Source organism: Juglans microcarpa x Juglans regia, chromosome 3S, assembly GCF_004785595.1.
Source record: "Juglans microcarpa x Juglans regia isolate MS1-56 chromosome 3S, Jm3101_v1.0, whole genome shotgun sequence".
Lineage (NCBI taxonomy): Eukaryota > Viridiplantae > Streptophyta > Magnoliopsida > Fagales > Juglandaceae > Juglans > Juglans microcarpa x Juglans regia.
Window position 1 is genome coordinate 16,604,413 of NC_054599.1, and position 23,904 is coordinate 16,628,316.

Genomic DNA, 23,904 nt, shown 5'->3' on the forward strand with positions numbered 1-23,904 from the left:
GGTCTTGTTTGATTTGAATTTTTTTGTTGGATTTTAGTATTCTCCATGCTGCATTCCATTTTTGCTATCCTTCTTTTTTCTTCCTTTGTGTCCAGTCAAGCGACTGGGTTTGTACCTCACGAATGCTGGCAAGTCCAATCTAGGGACTAACTTGTATTTCGACTAGCTAATGTGGGTTGGCAGAGCCCAAGGGCCCTACTCCCTAGCCAGTGCATCGCAGACAGCAACCTTGCACAAAGCTCTACAAGTCATGAGACTTGCGTTCCGAATAGCTATTATCAAGGCAGAGCTAATGTCTCTGGACCTTAGCTAATACTTTGTGGCCAATCTAAAGACTAGGCTTGTACCCTACGAAGGCCAGTAAGTCCAATCTAGGGACTGGCTTATATTCCGACCCGCTCTTGTGGGTTGGTAGAGTCCAAGGGCCCTACTCCCTAGCCAATGCTTCGAAGGCAGCAACCTTGCACGAAACTCTACAAGTCATTGGGCTTGCATTCCAAATAGCTATAATAAGGGTAGAGCTCATGGCCTTAGTCCTTAGCTAATACTTAGTGGCCAATCTAGAGACTGGGTTTGTACTTCTCGAAGGTCGACAAGTCTAATCTGGGGACTGGCTTGTATTCCGACTGGCTTTTGTGAGTTGGCAGAGCCCAAGGGCTCTGCTCCCTAGCCAATACATCGCAAGTAGCAACCTTGCAAGATGCTCGACAAGTCAAGGGAGTTAAGTTCCGAACAGTTATTATCAGGGCAGAGCTCATGGCTCCAGTCCTTAGCTAATACATTGTGGCCAATCTTGAGACTGTGCTCATACCCCTCTAAGGCTGACAAATCCAATCCAAGGACTGGTTTGTATTCTGACTTGCTCTTAAGGGTTGGTAGAGCCCAAGCGCCTGCTCCCTATCCAATGCATCGCAGGCAATAACCTAACATGAAGCACGACAAGTCATGCTAGTTAAGTTCTGAATAGCTGTTATCAGGGCAGAGCTCATGGCTCTAGTCCTTAGCTATTTCTTTGCTGCCAATCTTGAGACTGTGCTCATACCCCACGAAGGCTGGCAAGTCCAATCTTGGGATTGGCTTGTATTCTGACTGGCTCTTGTGGGTTAGCAGAGCTCAAGGGCCCTACTCCCTAGCCAATGCCTCACAGACAGCAACCTTGCACAAAGCTCGGCAAGTCGTGGGACTTGCGTTTCAAATTGTTATTATTAGGGCAGAGCTAATGGCTCTGGACCTTAGCTAATACTTTGTGGCCAATCTAGAGACTAGACTTGTACCCCGCGAAGGCCGGTAAGTCCAATCTAGGGACTAGCTTGTATTCCGACTGGCTCTTATGGGTTGGCAGAGCCCAAGGGCACTCTTCCCTAGCCAATGCTTCGTAAGCAGCAACCTTGCACGAAGTTTGACAAGTCATGGGGCTTGCGTTTCGAATAGCTATTATAAGAGTAGAGGTCATGGCCATGGTCCTTAGCTAATACTTTGTGGCCAATCTAGAGACAAAGCTTATACCCCGTAAAGGCCCACAAGTCTAATCTTGGGACTGGCTTGCATTCCGACTAGCTCTTGTGGGTTGACAAAGCTCAAGGGCCCTTCTCCCTAGCCAATGTATTGCAGACTACAACAACCTTGCACAAAGCTCGACAAGTCATGGGACTTGCGTTCTGAATAGCTATTATCAGGTAGAGCTAATGGCTCAGGTCCTTAGCTAATACTTCATGGCCAATCTAGAAACAAGGCTTGTACCCGTGAAGGCCGGTAAGTCCAATCTAGGGACAGCCTTGTATTCCGACTGGCTCTAGTTGGTTGGCAAAGCCCAAGGGCCCTGCTCCCTAACCAATGCATCACAGGCACCAACCATACACGAAGCTCGACAAGTCATGGGGCTTGCATTTCGAATAGCTATTATAAGGGCAGAGGTCATTGCCATGGTCCTTAGCTAATACTTTGTGGCCAATCTAGATACTGGGCTTGTTTGATTTAAAATTTTTGTAGGATTTCCATATTCTCAGTGCTGCATTCCATTTTTGTCATCCTTCCTTTTTCTTCCTTTCTGCCCAGTCAAGGGACTGGGTTTGTATCCTACGAAGGCAAAGAAGTTCAATCTAAGGACTAGCTTCTATTCCAACTAGCTCTTGTAGGTTGGCAGAGCCCAAGGGTCCTGCTCCATAGCCAATGCATCACAGGCAGCAACATTGCACGAAGCTCGACAAGTCATGGGACTTGCGTTCCAAATAGTTATTGTCAGGGCAGAGCTAATGGCTTTGGTCCTTAGCTAACACTTAGTGGCCAGTCTAGAGACTGGGCTTGTACCCCACGAAGGCCAGTAAGTCCAATCTAGGGACTAGCTTGTATTCCGACTGGCTTTTGTGGGTTGACAGAGCCCAAGGGCCCTCCTCCCTAGCTAATGCTTCATAGGCAGTAACCTTGCATGAAGCTTGAGAAGTCATTGGGCTTGCGTTTCGAATAGATATTATAAGGACAGAGCTCATGGCCATGGTCCTTAGCTAATACTTCGTGCCCAATCTAGAGAGTGGGCTTGTTTGATTTAAACTTTTTGTAGGATTTCTGTATTCTCAGTGCTACATTCCATTTTTGTCATCCTTCATTTTTCTTCCTTTACGGCCAATAAAGAGACTGGGTTTGTACCCCGCAGAGGTCAGGAAGTCCAATCTAGGGACTGGCTTGTATTCCAATTGGCCTTTGTGGGTTGGCAGAGCCTAACAGTCCTACTCCTTAGCCAATGCATCATAGGCAGCAACCCTGCACGAAGCTCGACAAGTCATTGGACTTGAGTTACAAATAGCTATTATCAAGGTAGAGCTAATGCCTCTGGTTCTTAACTAGTACTTAGTGACCAATCTAGAGACTTTGTACCCTGCCAAGGTCGGCAAGTCCAACCTAGGGACAGGCTTGTACTCCGATTGCCTCTTGTGGGTTGGCAGAGCCCAAGGACACTGCTTCCTAACCAATGCATCGCTGGCCGCAACCTTGCACGAAACTTGACAAGTCTTGGCACTTGCGTTCGAATAGCTATTGTCAGGGCAGACCTCATGGCTCTAGTCCTTAGCTAATACTTCATGACCGATCTAGAGACTGGGCTTGTACCCCACGAAAGCCGGCAAGCCCAATCTAGAGACCGGCGTGTGTTCCGACTAGCTCTTGTGGGTTGATAGAGCCCAAGGGCATTGCTCCCTAGCCAATGCAACGCAGGCAACAACATTACACAAAACTCGACAAGTCATAGGACTTGCGTTCTGAATATCTATTATCAGGGCAGAGCTCAAGGCCTTGGTCCTTAGCTAATACTTCGTGGCTAATTTAGAGACTGGGCTTGTTAGATTTGAAATTTTTTGTAGGATTTACATATTCTTGGTACTGCATTCCATTTTTGCCATCCTTCCTTTTTCTTCCTTTGTCGCCTGTCAAGTGGCTAGGTTTGTATCTCGCAAAGGCCGGCAAGTCCAATCTTGTAACTTTCTTGTATTCTGACATACTATTGTGGGTTGGCAGTGCCCAAGGGCCCTACTACCTAGCTAATACATCGCAGACAGCAATCTTGCACAAACCTCTACAAATCATTGGACTTGCGTTTCAAGTAGCGATTATTAGGGCAGAGCTAATGGTTCTGGTCCTTAGCTAATACTTCGTGGCCAATCTAAAGACGAGGCTTGTACCCCGCGAAGGCCAGTAAGTCCAATCTAGGGACTGGCTTGTATTCCAACTATTCTTGTGGGTTCGTAGAGCCCAAGGGCCTTGCTCCTTAGCCAATGCATTGAAGGCAGCAACCTTGCAAGAAGCTCAAGTCATTGGGTTTGCATTCCGAATAGCTATTATAAGGGCAAACCTCATGGCTCTGATCCTTAACTAATAATTTGTGGCCAATCTTGAGATTAGGCTTATACCCCGCGAAAGTCGGTAAGTCCAATCTAGGGACTAGCTTGTCTTTCGACTGGCTCTTGTGAGTCGGCTGAGCCCAAGGTCCTTGCTCCATAACCAATGCATCGCAGGCTACAATCTTGCATGAAGCTCGACAAGCCATGGGATTTCGGTTCGGAATAGCTATTGTTAGGGCAGAGCTCATGGCTTGGGTCCTTAGCTAATACTTCGTGGCTAATATAGGAATTGGGCTTGTATCCTGCGAAGGCCAGCAAGTCCAATCTAGGGACCGGCCTGTATTCTGACTAACTCTTATGGGTTGTAAAAGCCTAAGGGCCTTGCTCCCTAACCAATGCATCGCAGGCAGCAACCTTGCACGAAGCTCAAATAGTCATGGGACTTGCATTCGAATAGTTATTATCAGGGCAGAGCTCATGGCTTTGGTCCTTAGCTAATACTTTGTGGCCAATCTTGGGGCTGTGCTTATACCCCGCGAAGGCCAATAAGTCCAATATAGGGACTGGCTTGTATTCCTACTGGCTCTTGTGGGTTGGCAGAGCCCAAGGGCCCTACTTCCTAACCAATGTATCGCAAGCTGCAACCTTGCATGAAACTCGACAAGCCATGGGGCTTGCATTCTAAATAGTTATTTTCTCGACAGAGCTCATGGCTCTGGTCCTTAGCTAATACTTCGTGGCCAATCTAGAAACTAGGCTTGTACCCAGCGAAGGCCAACAAGTCCAATGTAGGGACTAGCCTGTATTCCAACTTGCTCTAAAGGGTTGGTAGATCCTAAGGGCCCTGCTCCCTAGCCAATGCATCGCAGGCAACAACCTTGCACAAATCTCGAAAAGTCATGGGACTTGCATTTTTAATAGCTATTATTAGGGCAGAGCTCATGGCTCTGGTCCTTAGCTAATACTTTGTGGCCAATCTTGGGGCTATGGTTATACCCTACGAAGGCGGGCAAGTCCAATCTAGGAACTGGCTTGTATTCCAACTGGCTCTTATGACTTGGTAGAGCCCAAGGGCCCTGGTCCCTTGCCAATGCATCGCAGGCAGCAACCTTGCACAAAACTTGAAAAGTTATGGGACTTGCGTTCCAAATAGCTATTATCAGGGCGGAGCTCATGGCTCTAGTCCTTAGCTAATACTTTGTGGCCAATCTTAAGGTTGTGCTTATACCCCGTGAAGGCCAGCAAGTCTAATTTAGGGACTGGCTTGTATTCCAACTAGCTCTTGTGTGTTGGCAGAGCCCAAAGGCCCTGCTCCCTTGTCAATGCATCGCAGGCCCCAACCTTGCACAAAGCTCGACAAGTCAAGGGACTTGCGTTCTGGATAGCTCTTATCAGGGCAAAGCTCATGCCTCTAGTCCTTAGCTAATACTTCGTAGCCAATCTAGTGACTGAGCTTGTTTGATTTGAGCTGTTTGCACGAGACAAGGATAATGCAACATTTGAATTTAGTTCTGGGAAAATTTAATTAATAAATTATAATCTTACACTGTTAAGCCAGGCTTTGGCTTTTTATACAAAATACTTCTTTAAGTACTCGGCATTCCATGGTGGGGCAATTCGTGACCTTCTTGGTGCTTAAGTCAATAAGAGCCAGGTCTCCCAATTACTGTTACTAAATACAGACCTTCCCATCTGGGGCCTAGCTTGCCCTCTTCTTGATTAGTTACTCTCGTTTGTTTTAAAACCATGCCTCCCACCTTGAAGGTGCGGGGTCGGACTCGTTTGTTAAAGTACTATTCAACTTTCTGTTTATTGGCTACTGCTCGACTTACTACTTCCTCCTGCCTTTCTTGTAAGAAATCCATGTTTTCTCTCAATCTTTCATTGTTGCCTTCTTGGTTGAAATGTTGTACGCAGTACGTAGGTATTGCCACTTCGGCTAGTATTGTGGTTGCAGTTCCATAGACAAGGGCGCAGGAAGTTTCCCTAGTAGGAGTTCTTACTGATGTTCAGTACGTCCATAATGTGCTGGAAAGTTTTTCAGCCCATTCCCCTTTTTGGTTTCCCAACTTTTTCTTCAAAATGTTAAGTAGTGTCTTGTTGGTGGCTTCTACTTACCCATTGGCCTACGGATGTCTTGGAAAGGAGTACTTAGTTTTCATTCTGAGTTTCGAGCACCATTCTCGATAGTGGGAGCATTCGATTTGTCTTCCATTGTTAGATATAAAGCTTTGGGAAATTTCGCAGCGGCAAATTATAGATTTTCAAAGAAAGTTTGTAATCGTCCGCGTTGTGATCGTTGCTAGGGCTTCTGCTTCCACCCATTTCGTGAAGTAATCAACTGCTACTACGACAAATTTTACTCCTCCTTTACCTGCAGGGAGAGGGGGCCAATGAGGTCCAATGAGGTCCAATCCCCACTGTGCAAAGAGCCATGGGAAAGTAACAGAGGTGAGCTTTTCGGGGGGCTATGAACAATAGGATCGTACTCTTGGCATTTGAGGCATTTTTTTACAAAATCTTCCGCATCTTTGAGAGAGTTAGGCCAATAGTACCCTGCCCGTGTAGCTCGTACTGCTCGTGCCCTTCCGCGAGAATGATTCCCGCAAATTCCTTCGTGTATCTCTGCTAGTACATACTAGGCCTGCTTGGAAGAGATAGATCTCAAAAAGGGCTCGGCAAAATCTCTTTTATACAGGATTCCTTCCACTAATGTGAAGCAAGCCACTCGATTCCTGATCTTCCGTGCTTCTTCTTGGTTTTTTGGAATAACTTCCTCCTGAAGGAATTTTAGAATATCGATGGCCCATTCCGGGGGTTGTAATACCTAAATTGTGGATATTCGAATCCCAACAGCTCCTACGTCAATAGTCAGAATTACGGTATGATCTGGGAGGGGCATTTCTTCTTGTCCTGAGGCAGCCTTTCCTAGACGATCTGCTTCCTGGTTCTCTCCCATCCTGTGCTAAACGAAAGAATATTGGAAGAGCTCACGTTCTTCTCCTACCCATTGGAGATATCTCTTCAAATTCTCTCCTTTAGTAAGGAATTGTCTGGTTACTTGTCCAACTATTATATGGGAATTAGCTTTTAATTTGACTTTAGTGGCTCCTAACAATCTAGCAATTATCAGACCTGATAAGAGTACTTCATATTCGGCCTCATTATTAGTGACCTTGAACCCGAGCTTAAGTGTGTAGTCAAGCTTTTCTCCTGAGTCTGTTATTATGTGCACCCCCACTCTTCCTCCAGCCCGGCAGGATGAGCTTGAGTGTGTAATCCTGCCAAGGCTTGCCCTAGGGCATAATGGTTATCCCCTCCATAAAGTTTGAGAATTCAGCTACAAAATCTGCCACTACCTGGCCCTTAATTGTTGTACGTGGAAGATACTCAATTTTGAACTCACTTAATTCAACCGCCCAGTTAGTCATTCGACCAGATGTATCAAGTTTTTGTAATATTTTTCTTAGCGGGACATTGGTTAGCACTTTTATTGGGTGAGCTTGAAAATATGGCCTTAACCGTATGGCAGTGATTACTAATGCGAATGCTAACATTTACGTTCAGGGATATCGGCATCTACACCTCGAAAGGCTTTGCTTATGTAGTAAACGGGCCGTTAAATTCCTTCTTCTTTTCGAGTCAATATGGTGGACACTACACTGGGTGATACTGCCAGGTAGGCAATTAAATCTTCTCCTAGTATGGTTTGACTGAGCAGAGGTGGATGGGCCAGATATTCCTTTAACTCATTGAAGGCTTGTTCACACTCTTCATCCCATTCTCGTGCTTTTCGTAGGACTTTGAAGAAATGAAAGCACCAATCGGTCGATTTTGCAACGAATCAACTCAAGGCAGCTATCCTTTCGGTGAATCTTTGAACCTTGTTAATTGTTCGAGGTGGCGGCATATCTGCAATTGCTTTAACTTTTTCAGGATTAGCCTCAATTCCACGCTCGAAGACCATGAATCTTAAGAATTTCCCCGACTCAACTCCAAAAACACACATCTGTGGATTAAGCTTCATTTTGTATTTTCTAAATACCACAAAAGCTTCCTGAAGATCATCAAGATATTGTTCTGGTTACTTACTTTTAACCAAAAGGTCATCTACATAAACTCTCATGTTCCGCCCAGTCTGATTTTTGAACATTCGATACCAATCATTGGTACGTTGCTCCCATATTTTTTAGACTAAATGGCATCGCTCTGTAGCAGTAAAGGCCTCGATCCGTGATAAATGCAATTTTTTCCTCATCATCAAAGCTCATCCTGATCTGATTGTAACTAGAGTGTGCGTCTATAAAGCTAAGTAGGGTGTGCCCGGCTGTTGGATCCATTATTAAGTCTATCCTTGGGAGGGGAAAGCTGTCTTTAGGACAGTCTTTATTCAGATCAGTGAAATCCACACACATTCTCCACTTTCACTTGCCTTTTTTACCAGTACAACGTTGGAAAGCCATTTTGGATAATGAACTTCTCGGACGAACCCCGCGGCCAAAAGGTGATCTACTTCCTTGGCGATGGCCGCATACTTCTTAGCACTGAAGCTACGACCTTTTTGTTTGATCTTTTTCGCCTTAGGATTTACACTGAGGTGGTGTTCTATTACTGACACGTCAAGGCCAAGAATTTCTTCATGACTCCAAGCGAACACATCTCGATGTTTGATGAGAAGTTGCCTCATGGACTGGCTCAACTTGATAGACATCTTAGATCCCATTCGCACAAATTCGTTTCAGTTTCTCGGGATCTACTGGTATCAGAACTAATGGCTCATTGGGCACTGCTTGCCTCAAAGCCTTTTTGTCTCTTACTTCTCTATCCAGTTCTGTCAATGCAGAAGCTGGGGGTAAGATTGTTCTCCCGTGGTCTTCCTCGAGGGCTTGTATAGCTATTGCTTTGGACTTCATTTCTCAGGTATAGCAATCTCTTGCAGTCTATTGTTCGCCACGTATTTCACCCACTCTTGACGGGGTTGAGAACTTCACCTTTAGATGATATGTGGAGGTTACAGCCTTCATCTGATTCAAGGATGGACGTCCAAGAATTGCATTGTATGAGGATGGGGATTTCACCACAAGAAATCTACCATAGAGACAGCGTTTTAGGGGCCGTTCTGGCTAATACGGATAGAGTGATTGCTCCGATAGGCTGGATCATATCCCCAGTGAAACCTTGGAGGGGCGTAGGTGCCAGTCGTAATCGACCAGGAGTGATCTCCATTTTAGTGAATGGCTCCCAAAAGAGGATGTCGGCAAAGCTTCCGTTGTCAATCAATACTCTTCTTGTCTGATAGTTAGCAATTTATGTTGTTACTACTAGAGCATATTCATGGGGGCATGAAAATCCTTCTCCATCTTTTCCACTGAAAGTTATAAGATGTTCTTTGGTTTGATCCCTGTTGTTAAGGGATGGTTTGTAGGCAGAGAATACCTCTTCATATCTCACCTTCCTTGCATGGGCCTTTCATGCCGAGAAGGTTGTCCCCCCTCCAACGTATCCTCCAGCTATGGTGTTGATTTCGCCTATCGGAGGTTCTTCTCTATCCAAGTTTCTTTGACGTGGACTTCCTTATTATGGATTCGTGGTTCTTCTTCTATTAGGGCTTCTATTTCTCCAGATAGGACTTTGACTTCTTCGAGTACCACTTCTCCGAGCAGAATCTTGATCTCTACAAGTTGGGTTGTGATTCCTATGAGTAGGAATCTAGTTTCTTCGAATGGGGCTTTGGTTTCAGTCTCTCCAAGAGTAGGGACGATAGTTGCGTTGTGGCCATTCCTCTCGTCTTCATGGCAGCCAACTCGGACCTCTAGGTCTTCCATCTTTTTCTTCCTTGTATAGTAATCTTATGTATTATGTCTGCCACTTCTATGATAGGAGCAATATCTGGGACGTGACGAACCCCGTCTTTGCTCTTCTTGTAAATTTGGATTCCCCTTAGTTTCCACCAGTGTATACGAGGTCTGAGTTTTCCCTGTCGAACTTGCTCTCCTTTACCCTTTGTTTCGTAAGTCCTCTTTTTGTAGTCATCCCGGTTCGATCCTTTAGTTTGGTCTGCTATCTTTTTGTCTGCTCTCTCCAAGTCACTCTACCTGGGGGCAGTTAGTGCTTGGAGTGTATCTTCCTTGTTTATGAAACCGTCTACGCAATCCATAAACTCCCTCAGTGTGGTCGAGGTTTTCCGAGCAAAGCTATGCATGCTACCTCATTGGGGAAACCGTGGAGGGTCATATGTGCCTTGAAAGTCTCTAGGTGTTCCAACGGGTCTTTTGCCCTATCATATGCTTCTATCTCAAGAACTTTGAATCTCGGAGGTAGAGGTACTGCCATAATCTCAGCACTCTATGGTAGTTCCGCGCTTGTGAGAAGTTGATCTACCGTAGAGGGCTGGCCCATCTGTTTAGCCACTTCTATTTGGATCTACATGTTGACCCTATGTTGCTCTTCAACTACAGCGGACGCGTCGGAAGGAGGACGAGCCTCAGAGTGATGACTTTGTCGATCTGCTTCTAGTTCTGCATCACCCCTTCGCAAGACAGCATTTTCTTGTCGAAGGGTCTCCAATTCCTCCATGAGTTTTCGTATTACTTCAGTTTGTTCATTGAGTTTTCCTTCCATTGCTTCAAACTATGTTCTTTCATGATACAAACCCAAAGAGTGTATTATTGCTGGCATACGAAGGACACGCTGGTTATGGTACAACAAAGATCCCACAGACTCACTGTTAATGTCGTGTTTCGCGGGCCTAGACAATTCTGCATAGACAGTGTTCGAGCGATCACCTGCAAAGTAACAAATGGGGGGACCTCAGGGTCTATTGATCCTCCGATGCTTAAGTTAGTTATGGTATAGAAGATGAAGATGAGTAATAGTGAAGATGAAAGTGTAAGATATCCTACCTGTTTTCTGCAGGTAGTGTTTATTTATACTTCCTGACCTGGTCTCCATGGTAGTGAAGCGTTGTATAGTTGGAGATAATATATTCACGTTGTCTACTCATCGAGCTATCTTTGTGCTATCAGTTCACCAAGCTATGAATTGCTTAGGGTTGTTGTGTGCTACTCGGGCCTTGGGTCGCATTGAATGTGGCACACCTTCTACTCTGGGACGTATTGAATACGGCGTGTTTTCTGCCTTGGGCCATATTGAATGTGGCATGTTTTCTGTCCTGGGTTCCTCCTATCTCATTAATGCTTGGTGTGAACCTTCGCATGTTTTCCCGTCTAGCATTGAATGCAATATTCCTTCTTCCTTAAGGTTTTGACCTAGGCGCCACTATTCGACCCAATCCAGACCTTATATCTGGGCTCTAACCTGGGCCTTACCTTCAGCCCGACCCAACCCAGACCTTGTATCTAGGCACTTACCTGGGCCTTGCTTCAGCCCAACCCAAGGGATTTACTCCCTTCACAGCATGTGATCTTATCCTTTAGAAAAATAGGAACAAGAACAGACACAGAACAAGTTAGCGGTGCTGGTAGGAATGGTGGATCCCCTTATCAGATTGAATATTTAATGGATGTCGGTTAATGTACATGTGGTGTGGTAGTTTTGGTTATGGCTCTTGGGAGGCGTCTTTGAGTACAGTACTATTTTAAGATTTCACACTTTATACTATTCATTACGTTACAGAATTTGATTTGAAAGTTAAGTTTTAATATTTAAATCTTAGAAATCAAATATTATTATTTAAGTAATATAGATAATGTGCTATATACTTTGACTTGAGAATAGAATAATTCTAATTAATTTTGGGTAAGATAGCATCTTTGACTGCCACATAAGTACTATGGGCAAGTAAAGTTACTGATAATGAAAAACCAAGAAAGAAAACAAATCTCTCCACTCTTTGATCTCAAGAGTTAGGCCATACAATTCCAGCCAATAAGGCCTGGTTTGGATAGCGAAATCTTTCAAACTTATTTCATCTCATCTCAATATACAAACAACACAAAACATAAATATTTTTAAATTTTAAATTTTAAATTTTTAACCTTTTCATCTAATCATTACCTAATTATTATAATTTTTTTAAACTTTCAAACAAAATAAAAATAATAATTCAACTTTTTCAAATTCTAAAACAAAATTGAATTGAAAAGCAAAAGCCATGTGTTGTCATTGATTTCCGAAAGCAAATTAAGATAGAATGTTAAACGGAATTAAGCCCCAAACTGACCCCACGTTGAGTGGGCCTCTTTTGAATTCAAAGATGAGTTGAGAGAGTTTTATTGAGTTCAATAAAATATTGTTAGAATATTATTTTTAATATTATTATTGTTTTGAGATTTAGAAAAGTTTAATTGTTTATTATATTTTATGTAAGAATTTGAAAAAGTTATAATGATGATATGAGATGAGTTGAGGTAATTTTCGAATCTAAACGGGGCAACTTTTGAATTGCTAGTTTCACTTTTTTCGTCTAGTTTTTGTTTTTTATGTTGTTTTTATTTTCATTTCAGTTTTTTTTTTCTGCTGCTTTTTTTTTTTTTTTTTGGTGCAAAAAAAATAATGTTTTCAAGCTAATTTTTGTATTTTTGTGGGATTATATTAAAATATTTATTTTTTCTAGTTTAATTAAAAAATACCCTTGTAGCTTCTCAAAGTAAATGAAAAAAAAAATTATACTCAGTTATAATTAGATTGTAAGAAAATTGTTCTTATACAACTTTCCACATTAATTTTATCAAAAATCCCAAAAATAGTTGGATGTGGAAGGTGGTTGGTTACCTTCTTTGACTTAGCTGTGACATATGTCTTCAATAGTACGGTAACAGAGAATGCTAATTCACAAAACTTATTAAAAAGGTTAAAAATTGATTGTTATTTTATTATTAAATTGGTGTGTAGAGTAAATCATCTATATCACAGGTAAAATTTTAATTTGTAAGATTCAAAATTCAAAATTTCTCTTTCAAATCATTTATGTCATTTAAGTATATTACTAGGCGATATGTTATTACACCGTCTTATAAATTGAATTTTTGATATATTAGAATTTATTTACAAAAAAGAAAAAAGAAAAAGTATTTTACAATCCAAAGGTTGTTGGATTCCCACCATTTCGGTGAGAGGATTGCTTAACATGGTGGCCACACAATCAGTATCAGGAATGTTTTCTTGCTCGATTTGTTGCCTAAAATTGTCATTCTTTGTGCTGACAAATTTTCTTTCCCAATTTCATGTTACATGTTAAATGTTCTTACAGGTCCAGAATCATCCCAGAATGAAGCAAGAATACCCATCAGTCCCTTGTCAATATGTTACTTTCCTTGTTATCATGATTCTTTTACTCCTGGAAACAACAGTACTGGGGGATCCAAGGTCACAAACAGTCCGTATAATGTGTGGCCTCCAACATGAAAACAACAGCACCATCTTTGTTCCAAATTTTATTGCTACAACAGAAAGAATAAGTGAGCAAATGCGAGTTTCAGGCTTTGGAGTAGCAGTCACTGGTTCAGGCCCTGATACTAACTTTGGCCTTGCTCAGTGCTATGGGGATCTCCCATTACTTGACTGTGTATTATGCTATGCCGAGGCTCGCACAGTTATTCCTAAGTGCTTCCCTTACAATGAGGCTCGCATTTACCTCGATGGTTGCTTCATGAGGTCCGAGAATTATAGCTTCTTTGAAGAGTATAAAGGACCTGGTGACAGGGCTGTGTGTGGGAATACGACAAGGAAGAACTCGACGTTCGGAGCATCAGTGAGACAAGCTGTGAGGCGTGCTACTAAGGCTGCACTAAGGGACAAAGGCTATGGAAGGGCACATGTGTCTGTGCCTGTGGCAGTAAATGAGTCAGCTTATGTGCTGGCTAATTGTTGGAGGAATCTGAATGTTAGCTCTTGTAGAGCCTGTTTGGATAATGCATCAGCTTCGATGTTGGAATGCTTGCCTTGGTCGGAGGGCCGAGCTCTGAACACCGGCTGCTTCATGCAGTATTCGGACAAAGACTTCCTTAACAAGGAACTTGGAAATGGAAATTCAAGAGGTAAATGAATTATCAAGTTATAACATGGAGCATAATGTTAGGGGTCCATACTTGTGGTGTCAAGGAAGATAACATCTCTCTTGAACAATTTTTGCTGGATCATGGGTTTATTGTTGTGCAGTTACCACCATAGTGATAGTAGTTTCAGTTGTCAGTTTGGTGATTGTTTTGGTAGTTGTAATAGCAATTGGTGTATATATCAAGAAGCGCAGATATATACAGAAGAAAAGAAGAGGTAAAAATGCTTATCTTGGAACATTGTAGTACTTCTTGCTGATTATTGATCACATTCAAAGTAATTAATCTTTCTTTCTTTCTCTTTCCTTTTTCCGGCTCCATAGGTTCAAATGATGCAGAAAAATTGGTGAAAATTCTTAATGACAGTAGCTTGAATTTCAAGTATTCCACAATAGAGAAGGCTACAAGTGCTTTTGATGATGCCAACAAGCTTGGACAAGGAGGATTTGGATCAGTTTATAAGGTAGTTTCTCTCCATTCCTCCCCTATACATAATCCTCCCCCTCTTTCAATTTCCATATTCCTAGAATTTCAAAAATTATCTTAAAAATAACCAAATCCTCCCTCCATCGCAGGGAATTCTGCCAGATGGAAGAGAGATTGCTGTCAAAAGACTTTTCTTCAACAATCGACATAGAGCGGCAGATTTCTACAATGAAGTTAACATTGTAAGTAGTGTTGAACACAAGAATCTAGTCAGGTTACTAGGTTGCAGCTGCTCTGGACCTGAAAGCCTTCTTATCTATGAGCTCATGCCCAACAAAAGCCTTGATCGTTTCATCTTTGGTAATCACTAATTCTTACATTTTAGTGCCAAAAATGTAATCCCAACGATGGATTCTAACAATGGTAACTATTTCAATTGTTTCAATTAAAATGACAGATGCAAACAAAGGTAAAGCACTAAACTGGGAAAAGAGACATGAGATTATTGTAGGGACAGCAGAAGGTTTAGTCTACCTTCATGAGAACTCGAATATCAGAATCCTTCATAGAGATATAAAAGCCAGTAACATCTTATTAGATACGAGACTTCGTGCTAAAATTGCAGATTTTGGGTTAGCCAGGACATTCGAAGAAGATATGAGCCACATAACCACTGTCATTGCAGGAACACTGTAAGAATTATATTCCTATATAATTGTTTGAATCATTGAATGGCTTTGAAATGTCAGATTCACGCCTATAATTTGGTAATAAACTAACATTTTAGAACAATGTAAGAACGTGTATTAGTGATAAAAGACAGGTAGGTGATGTGTTTATAGGTTTGTTCACTTTGTAGTAGACAGTATAGTGATTTCTTTACATGAATTTTTAGAGGATATATGGCTCCAGAGTACCTAGCCCATGGCCAGTTGACAGAAAAGGCGGATGTGTACAGCTTTGGGGTGCTTGTGTTAGAGATTGTTATGGGTAAGCAGAACAACAGGAGCAAAACCTCAGAATACTCGGACAGCCTAGTCGCAGCAGTAAGATTCACAACTTTATCCTTTCAAAGATAGGATAAAATATCCTTTCAAGATTAACTAAATGTCCTCATGTATACCCTTTCTTTGTGGTCAAAATAGACATGGAAGCATTTTCAATCAGGGAAAGTCGAGGAATTATATGATTCAAATCTAATGCTGCATAATCACCACAACAGCAATATTAAGAATGAGATCTTGAGAGTAGTGCACATCGGACTTCTGTGCACCCAAGAGATTCCTTCATTGAGACCAACAATGTCAAAGGCTTTGCAGATGCTAACAAAGAAGGAGCACCTTCCTGCACCAACAAATCCACCCTTTGTAGACAAAACAACCATGGATCTGAATGACACGTGTGAAGACTCACTTTACACCCTCAAAGCAGGAATGTCTGATTCGATTGCTACAGTCTCCCAGAGTTCATTCCGTCCCAGGTGACCATATTGCTGCCATCTCAGGACAGTTGTATCTGCCATTGGTGACATTTTAGGGAGAATGAATGGTTTCTTGGAGAACCCAGGTGCTTGCAAGTTCTCTACTCAACTGAAAGAAACCACAGGTCTCAGGTTACAAACATGGCCTCAGCTTCTGGTTGCAAGTTCTCTACTCTTCCAAATTTGCGTGGTCGATGTTGTAAATTTATGTTATTTATTAACATCTCAACTCGTCAAATACAGGATATGACCTCAGTCAAAATCACACAATTAGCAGTTTTCTTGTATTATTTGAGTATAAACTTCATAAATGGAAATCAACATTACAATATCTTCTCCAGTTATGTTAAATATCTAATGAAGCAACTGAAACTCCAAAGAAAGAAACAATGTGAGAAGGAAAAAATAAATTTAGGCTGCTATTATTTCATAAGCTGTGTTCTACTGACATTCCAGTTCAGCAATACAAGAAAACACAGAAATATGAAAACTTTAGATTTTTTGAGCCTACAACTTGAGTACTGACATTCATACACAATGAGTTCTTTCTTGTAAAGTAATCGACTCTACCCGGACGAATACCATCCATGCATCTAACGTTTGGCTACTAGGTTGCCCATGATGCCTCCACTAATCTCATAATGTCTGGCACTTGAGAATCCTACTTGTAAAGCAACCTTCTCCAGCTCCTTCCCTGAATCAAACAATAAAATTCGGATGGAAAGAAATTACTGTGGAAACACACTGCCCCTATAGCTCAGAAACTTTTTATTCGGCAATTTATCTTCTAACAATTTCTTAATGTATTGGAAATCTACCATTCCTAGACACAAAATAATAGACAAACCATGTCAAAACCGACCACTTTTCCAGCGCTTCATAAAATTTAATCAGTGTATAAACATATGGCAATATCGTGAAATACCAATAAAAATTTCAAGCAAGCAACTCTTTTGTATTGATCCATTCTAGATACAAAGTATAGTAATCAAATATGCATGAGAAAAGTAAACTTCCACACTCCAATTAATAGGTGATTTACACTTTGCACCCCAAAATACTAAAAACGATACATTGCACTCTGTAACTATTGCTCAGAGTCAAATAGCACCCTTTGCTAAGATCCAATAGTCAAGAGTGTCGCGTAGCCTATTTTCCTCATCTTAACGGTCACATTTGGATGCAGGGTCTTATATGACAAAAAAACTATTAGTTTGATGATCCAATGTGCAAGTTTTAATAGTTTGGGATGCAAAATGTAAAACACCTGTTAGGTGGAGGGTGGAAATCAATATGCATTATTCGCAAAAATAAGCAAATTTTTTTATTTGAAGATTTTTTAATCTACAGAGATATTGCCAACTGATCCACCTAAAATAGCATGTGCACAGTTACTCAAGAAACAACGAACCTGTTAAAAATTCCCTAATTGAGCTTTTCAAATATTCATACTCCTTTGCAAGCCCATAACTAGTTGCCACTGGGACTACAACATTGTCAATCATCCATTCCTAGCAAAATCAAGACATTTAAGAAAAATCTATTTCCATTTCGGCAACAGGTACACTTAGTGTTGAGCATAACGTCCTACAACCAAGACACTATAAAATACAATGAAATACAGCAACTCATATGAACGATAACAGGAAGGCCATCAATCATTTGAAAATCATAGATGGCGAGTCATAATTCGTGAAGAAACCTTCCTGTCACATTCTATAACAACATTCATACTAAATGCATAATCGAATGCAACAATTACCCCAGATTGAAACAAGATTTTGTGATACCCCGTATTTTTAGTGTATTTTTTTATTGAAGGATTTTTTTAATTAATTTAAATATTGGTTCTCTTGTTTTAAGTTCATCGGATTTTTAGTTGGTTTATTTTTATGGTTTTTAATTTGAAAATTATATTGATATGCTTTCTTAATATTAAATATCATTTTGCATTTAAATTTTTTTTTTAATTTAAATTAGCTGTTTGTGGGTTTTAAAATTATTGTATTGTTGGATTTAATTATTTTATTTTCATTTTATCATTACGTTTAAATTATTTTAATTGACTTCCTGTTTTAAAATCTTTTTCGTTGGATCATTCTTGTGACCCAAGATGTGAGAATTAGACCTCATTTCTTTCCCTCCATTTTTTCCTTTTCTTTTTCTTTTTCTTTCTCTTTTTCTTTCTTCTTTTTCTCTCCTCTCTCTCTCTCCTGCATTCGACGTCTTCTTCCTTTCCTTGTGTCCGCGTTGTTCTCCACCAGCCCGCCTCCGTCCGGCGACACCGCCCAGCCCATTAGCTTCCCCTCCCTCTGACGACCACCCCCCTTCAACCTCAACCTCCCTCGCACCGCCGTGAGCCCCCGCGCATAACACCAAGCCGCGGCCTTCTCTTCGCTCCAGCGCCGCCGTCGCCCACCTCCGGCCACCATCTCTTCACCACTTCATCATCAACCTCCTAGCAATCCAATACACCCATCCTTAGCCCCGATCTGTCACAGGTGAAGTACATCCAACTTCATTTCCGCTTTGGGCTTTGTGGTTTTCGACCGCCCTCTAAGCCGCCACCCACGGCCAACCAACACCACCATTAGCATTACCGACATCCCTAACCCCTACCCTATCAATTTCGGATCTTGGTTTGTCCCCATTCAAAAATGGGTATTTGAGACCTTCGGCCACAGTGCATTTTGCACTATTCCGTTGCTGTGTCGCCACTTCTAGCACCTCCGTGATATTCCAAAAATTATATTATAGCATTGTAAGTATTTTTCCAAAGAACTTTTGAGATTTAAATGTATTTTTACGCTAACTCATATTTACTTTGAATTGGTTGGTTGTGTCAAACTGAGTCCGAGAAGTAAGGGAGTCGGTTGGATTGGATGATGGAGTTGTTTGTGTGATTGGTTTATGCTATAAGATTTGTTGGATATTTCGAGTTTAAATATTGATGTTTTGAGTTTGACGTTGGCTATAGTGGATATTGGTGATTTTAGGAAGTGATGATATATTTTGGAATTATGAGGATTTTAAGTTTTGAGGAATTAAAATAGGTTATTTTAGAAGCTTAGGTTTAAATATCAAAATCCATGATTGATTGAAAACTTACGGAAATTACGTGATTATTTTATAGGTGACGATTTATAGTCGACTCGACATTTTTGAAGAAAATTCTGAAAAGCTCAGAAGTCCAGATAAGCGGCGTTCCTATGCTAAATTTTGCATAAAAATAAAATAGACTGAGGTCAAGTTTGATAATATCCATGTTTTGTTATGAAAAGAGATTTAAACTACATCAGTTATTTGTTCTGCATTACTCATGAGATTCTGTTTAAGAATAAAGTGTTTTCTGGCATGACTGGTGTAGACATGAGCTATTTTTCATTTTGCTTCTGAACTGTGCAAAAGAGAGTGAATATGAAAGTTTGTGCATAAAATTATGTTTTGTGATCTGATTCTATTATGTTATGAAGATGTTCTGTACTCTGATGTGATGTGATTTCTGAAAATTTTGTTCTGTTCTGAAAATGTTTTGTACTCTGATATGATGTGATTTCTGAAAATTTTTGGCATGACATTCTGAATCGGGATGTGGTTTGTGGATGGTGACCTATTTGACCTACCACGGGTGCTAATAGTGGCTTCTGTTTGGATTGGTACCAACTATTCTGTTTCTGGTGCACCCACTTTAGAAACAAAGTGGTTTTCTGGTAGTCTTTCCTGTGTGCACACTCGGAGCTCCGAGAATAAATAAAAGGAAGATTCACATTCTGTTTCTGCTCGGTTAGCTACCGGGGTTTGCACAACCCTACCACGGGGGTTAAACATGGCCTCTGATGCGTTGTGATGTTCTGGTATGATGGTGGTCAGTTATGCTATGCCAAAAGACTTTGAATAAGAATATTTTTTTTTTGAAACCTTTGCTTTGATACTTTGATAGCATGTTCTGACTCTGCATTCTGAAAAGAAAATAAAAAGTGTTTTGTTCTGCATTCTGAAATCTATAAATGCTCATGTTTACATACTAGTATATGTTCTCTGCTTACTGAATTGTTGATAACTCACCCCCTCTTATCTCCAATATTTTCAGATAATTTTTGGATATTTCAGCTAAGGATCAGGACCATGAAGAATTGGATGAGATGACTTAAGAATAATAGATTAAGAATATAAAGTTTGCGATGAGTATTAGTGATTTTTTATAGTTATATTGTTGAAATGTGAGTTTATGTGACATGTAGAGAAGTTGGTAATTTTTGGGGTTATTGTATTGAGGATTTTATATACGAGTATGTGTGGTTAATTAAATTTGAAGTGTTTACGTTCGATTTGGAGCTTTTGGAAGAGTATTAACAATGTTGGAGTTGAGTATCAGGTAATATGAGTTAACTCTCCGTACCCTCGGAGACGGGGCGTTACAAGTTTTATTAAAAAAACATTCATATCCCAAACTGACTACCTGAATTGATGCCGTAAATGGTTGAGTGCTTTTATTGAAATCAAGGACGGATACCCTTGAACCTGAAAACCACACAAGAATGATAACATCAGCTCTCAGTTTCTAATTCACTGCATTTCATTCTTTCCAGAGAGAAAGAGAGATTATACTCAGATGACCTGGTTTTAGGACCCTAAACATCTCCTGCATGGCTCTGTACTTATCTACCACATTTCGTAGCCCATAACCCATTGTAATAGCATCAAAATAGCCATCTGGAAATGGCAAATCAAGGGCATCGCCTTCAACCCAACTATAACGAAACACATTATATTAGTGCATCGCAGCATTCATTAGTTTTGCCTCTAATTAAAAACTAATAAATGGGGAGGCAGTTACAGACTTACAGTGGACTTTAAGAACAATTAAGAGAGAATAGCACACACTTTTTCCGAATACATGGTTTTGAGAACCACTTTATATTCTTGGTCAGTGTATCATATGTAAAGTAATGATTACTGCTAGATTTACCAATGCTCACTCGATATTCTTGTAGCAGGTCTTCAGAGACATGTTTTGCCTAAGTGAAGCAACTGACAACTGCTCCTGTGAAAAATCAAGACCGGTCACCTGCAAAGCGCGACCCCAAAAACGTAAAAGAAAACAATCACACAACAACTTCGTAAAACATTACATTTACGACAATGGTCGGTGTTGGAAATGACCTTGCCATTAGATCCCACTTTCTCGGACAATAGAAACGATAAATCCCCACTTCCACAACACAAATCCAACACTTGGTCTCCCATTTTGGCTCTGAAACCCACAATTCCAATATTACAAAAACAAAACATGAAGTTCAATAATTGGAAACGAAAAATTAAATAAACAAGTACTTGCCCACTCCATGAGACTGCCATCCTTTTCCACACTCGATGCTGACCCAAACTCAGCAAGTCATTCAACTGCGATATTTTCAAAAGAGTTAGAAAATTAAAAACATACAGAGAACCCATTAAAAAGAAATGCATTCAAGGAAAAAAGAAGATAAGGAGTGGAAAGGGTGCACATTATCGTAGACAGGAGCTATACGGTTAAAGAGGGTTTGGCGCTCGTCAGCACAACGAACCGGTCTGTGTCTGAAACGGTACGTTGAAGGAAGAGAGAGCTGAAGGGAAGCCATTTCCAGGCCGCGTATCCTTCTGGATAGACAAACGCATACGAGTTCAAATAGATTCACCAAGATGTGGATAAAAAAGCCTCGACAATGAAAGTTAAGATCATTGGGCTCTTATCTACTTGAGCTAACCTGATGCGCCCCTCCGTGCAATGTGAGGCCTGAGGCGGGCCTTTAACATGCTCCCAACCACTCAGCTCATGAAAATTTCGGCTTCGACATGTGTCTTTGGGGCTTGGGGCACATATCAGTCCCAAAAATCCAGTTTTTTAATTTTATTTTTATTTTTTTCACATTTTTTAAATATTTTTAAAAAATAAAAAAATATATTAATACAATGATAGTTACTTTCTTAACCATTAAATAAAAAAAAATTAAATACATGAACGATCAAAATGAGAAGACAAAATCATGAGGCATAGAATCATTTACCAAATCCAAATATAAATTTGAAAAGCAGTACTTTACACGAGTAATTGTAGACGTGGGCATTTCTATTTTCTTTTTAACCATGGATGCATCATATTAAATATTTGGTCTACATAAAAATATTAAATAAAGAAGTTTACAAACTAATATGACTTAATGTAATATGTCATATTTATTTTACAATAAAAAAATGTTTTACAATCTGATGAATAACATTAAGACACGTTAATTTGTAAATTTTTTTGTATAAGGATTTTGTGTAAACCAATCACTCTTTAAAAATACAAAGAAGAGGGAGTGAGGCACAAACACCTTGTTATAATCCACTCAACGCATAAAAAGGAAATTAAAAAATAAGCAATAGCTCAAAGCTCAGGGTCATTGTTACTTAGTTTTGAAATGTACCTTTGCTTCCCAAAAGGGTTTGTCGGAAGCTACCATTGCAAATAGAAGATACATATATGGTGATTAGAAGTCACGACTAGGTTGTATTTGGGTAACGAGATATTTTTAAATATTCTATGAATAATAATAAAAAAATAATAATAAAATATTAAATAGTAGTAAAATATAAATAATAAATAATAGTAAAATATTCTGATAATACCTGACTCAGTACCCAAACTTCCCTAAAAGTAATAGCAAAGAGAGAGTTTACCAGTAATATTATAGCTCAATTGATTCCAAATCATATATAATGTACTGCTTTTGTTTGTCAATAATAATATCTTTTGTTTTTCCACCATAAGTTAATTTCAAGAATTTGACTTTTTTTTCTTGTATGCTTTAATGAGATTATTAAAGCAAATGTTTACTTAATTTCAAATGATCAAGACCATTAAATGTAAACATTATTGTTAAAATCTTCTTCTCTTAGATAAGATATTTGAGAATAATTATATTTTAAAGTCTTTACACCACATATCATTCATGTGACATAATTTGATTTGAAAAATAAATTTTAAAATTTAAGTCTCACAAATCAAATTATGCTATGTAAATTGTGTACGATGTAAACGCTTTCAAATAGTACTACTCGACATTTAAAAGAGAAATAAAGGACTGTTGATTTTTTTTTACACATTAGAGATCCATTTTTATCTTAATTATTTATTGTATCCAATAACTAGATCCATTGAAATTTTTTATAGGATTCTCAATAGATTTTTCTTTTAAGAGAAATTGTCATCATTTATTGATCAGAGAAACTTATATCAATGATCAGATACATTATGGGATGTCCCCATAACAAACATGATATCATAAACCAAAATAATGCATTTAGAGTTCTACTATTACATTATTTCCTTTTGTAATTGATCTGGTCTGGTTTTCACTATTGCTAATATTCTCTACAAACAAACGTCCAAGCGACAACACTCTCTACCTAAACAGAAACTCAACCTCATCCTTCATAAAAAGAGAGGATTCAACCTCTACAAACAAATGTCCAAGAAACAAGCTCTTTTTTATTTAATTAACAATAAGGAAACCATAAAAGAAAGCAGTAAGATAGATGCGAAAAATGACATATTACATTTTGGACCAATTCCAGTAGACTACGGAATATGTGACAGCCCATGAAGACAACACATTTGTCTCTTTTCAATCACAAAGATCAGATCTGAAATGTCTAGTGGTGGCGAGCCTGGTGATCTGGCGTGTGTGTCGAGAATAGCTACAGGAAGGGGTGGTGCGTGAGAACCACGCTCAGATGTGGGGGGCGCGTGAGAACCACACACGATGATTTTCACAAAACTACCACTTTCCTCCTAACGATTTTTTACTTGTGAATCTGCTTGTGTCGCACATGGCTCTTGAGAGTTGCAAGAAAACTATAGATCTGTCTTTTTCGACTTTGAGGAAAGTAAAATAAAACTAAGTAAAAGAAACATTAATAAACAATGTGGGTGAATGAAGAAAGGAAGAAATGAGAGGGGAGATGAGGAGGGAAGGAGAGGCCTCCTCCCCCTCCAACGAAAATCATATCTAGAGCTCTTGATTTTTTACGAGGAAGGGGGGAAAGAGGCGCCTATGTTTTTTCTTTCTTAAATTTTCCAATTTTTCAGTGCTCGAATCTAATTTTGTGGTCAACTCAACTGATTTTG

General features: G+C 40.0%; 2 protein-coding genes across 4 annotated transcripts in view; one reads left to right on the top strand and one right to left on the bottom strand.

Annotated features, from left to right (window-relative positions):
* The window catches only part of LOC121258617 (cysteine-rich receptor-like protein kinase 2), a 30,647-nt gene extending 14,726 nt beyond the window's left edge, over window positions 1–15,921 (top strand). Inside the window, exons 2-8 of the mRNA XM_041160169.1 lie at window positions 13,042–13,828; window positions 13,950–14,063; window positions 14,170–14,309; window positions 14,422–14,632; window positions 14,730–14,964; window positions 15,168–15,318; window positions 15,418–15,921. Of these exons, the coding sequence (XP_041016103.1) occupies window positions 13,060–13,828; window positions 13,950–14,063; window positions 14,170–14,309; window positions 14,422–14,632; window positions 14,730–14,964; window positions 15,168–15,318; window positions 15,418–15,756 (1,959 nt within the window). The 5' untranslated portion in view covers window positions 13,042–13,059 and the 3' untranslated portion in view covers window positions 15,757–15,921. The remainder of the gene's footprint in view (window positions 1–13,041; window positions 13,829–13,949; window positions 14,064–14,169; window positions 14,310–14,421; window positions 14,633–14,729; window positions 14,965–15,167; window positions 15,319–15,417) is intronic.
* Window positions 15,922–16,152: 231 nt separating this feature from the next.
* On the bottom strand, window positions 16,153–21,416 carry LOC121258602 (2-phytyl-1,4-beta-naphthoquinone methyltransferase, chloroplastic-like). Of its 3 annotated transcripts, none has more exons than XM_041160153.1 (8): window positions 21,283–21,416; window positions 21,091–21,155; window positions 20,916–21,006; window positions 20,732–20,820; window positions 20,370–20,503; window positions 20,212–20,273; window positions 17,164–17,263; window positions 16,153–16,446 (listed from the first exon to the last, which is right to left on the bottom strand). In XM_041160153.1, the coding sequence occupies exons 2-8, from the start codon at window positions 21,108–21,110 to the stop codon at window positions 16,346–16,348; spliced, it is 597 nt and encodes a 198-aa protein (XP_041016087.1). In that variant the 5' UTR covers window positions 21,111–21,155; window positions 21,283–21,416; the 3' UTR covers window positions 16,153–16,345. The 3 variants fall into 3 exon arrangements, with proteins under 3 accessions (XP_041016087.1, XP_041016085.1, XP_041016086.1); XM_041160151.1 differs by having other exon boundaries at window positions 16,155–16,446; window positions 21,260–21,378; XM_041160152.1 differs by lacking the exon at window positions 16,153–16,446 and adding an exon at window positions 16,966–17,091 and having other exon boundaries at window positions 17,123–17,263; window positions 21,260–21,374.
* Window positions 21,417–23,904: the final 2,488 nt, after the last annotated feature.

Bases quoted from the DNA above. Each gene is read 5' to 3' on its own strand.
- LOC121258602 (XM_041160151.1), bottom strand. From the start codon at position 21,373: ATGGCTTCCCTTCAGCTCTCTCTTCCTTCAACGTACCGTTTCAGACAC. The intron at 21,007-21,090 runs GCAAGTACTTGT...TGTGGGTTTCAG, and splicing joins ATGGCAGTCTCATGGAGTGG to AGCCAAAATGGGAGACCAAG. The intron at 20,504-20,731 runs GTGAGCATTGGT...GTTTCGTTATAG, and splicing joins ACCTGCTACAAGAATATCGA to TTGGGTTGAAGGCGATGCCC.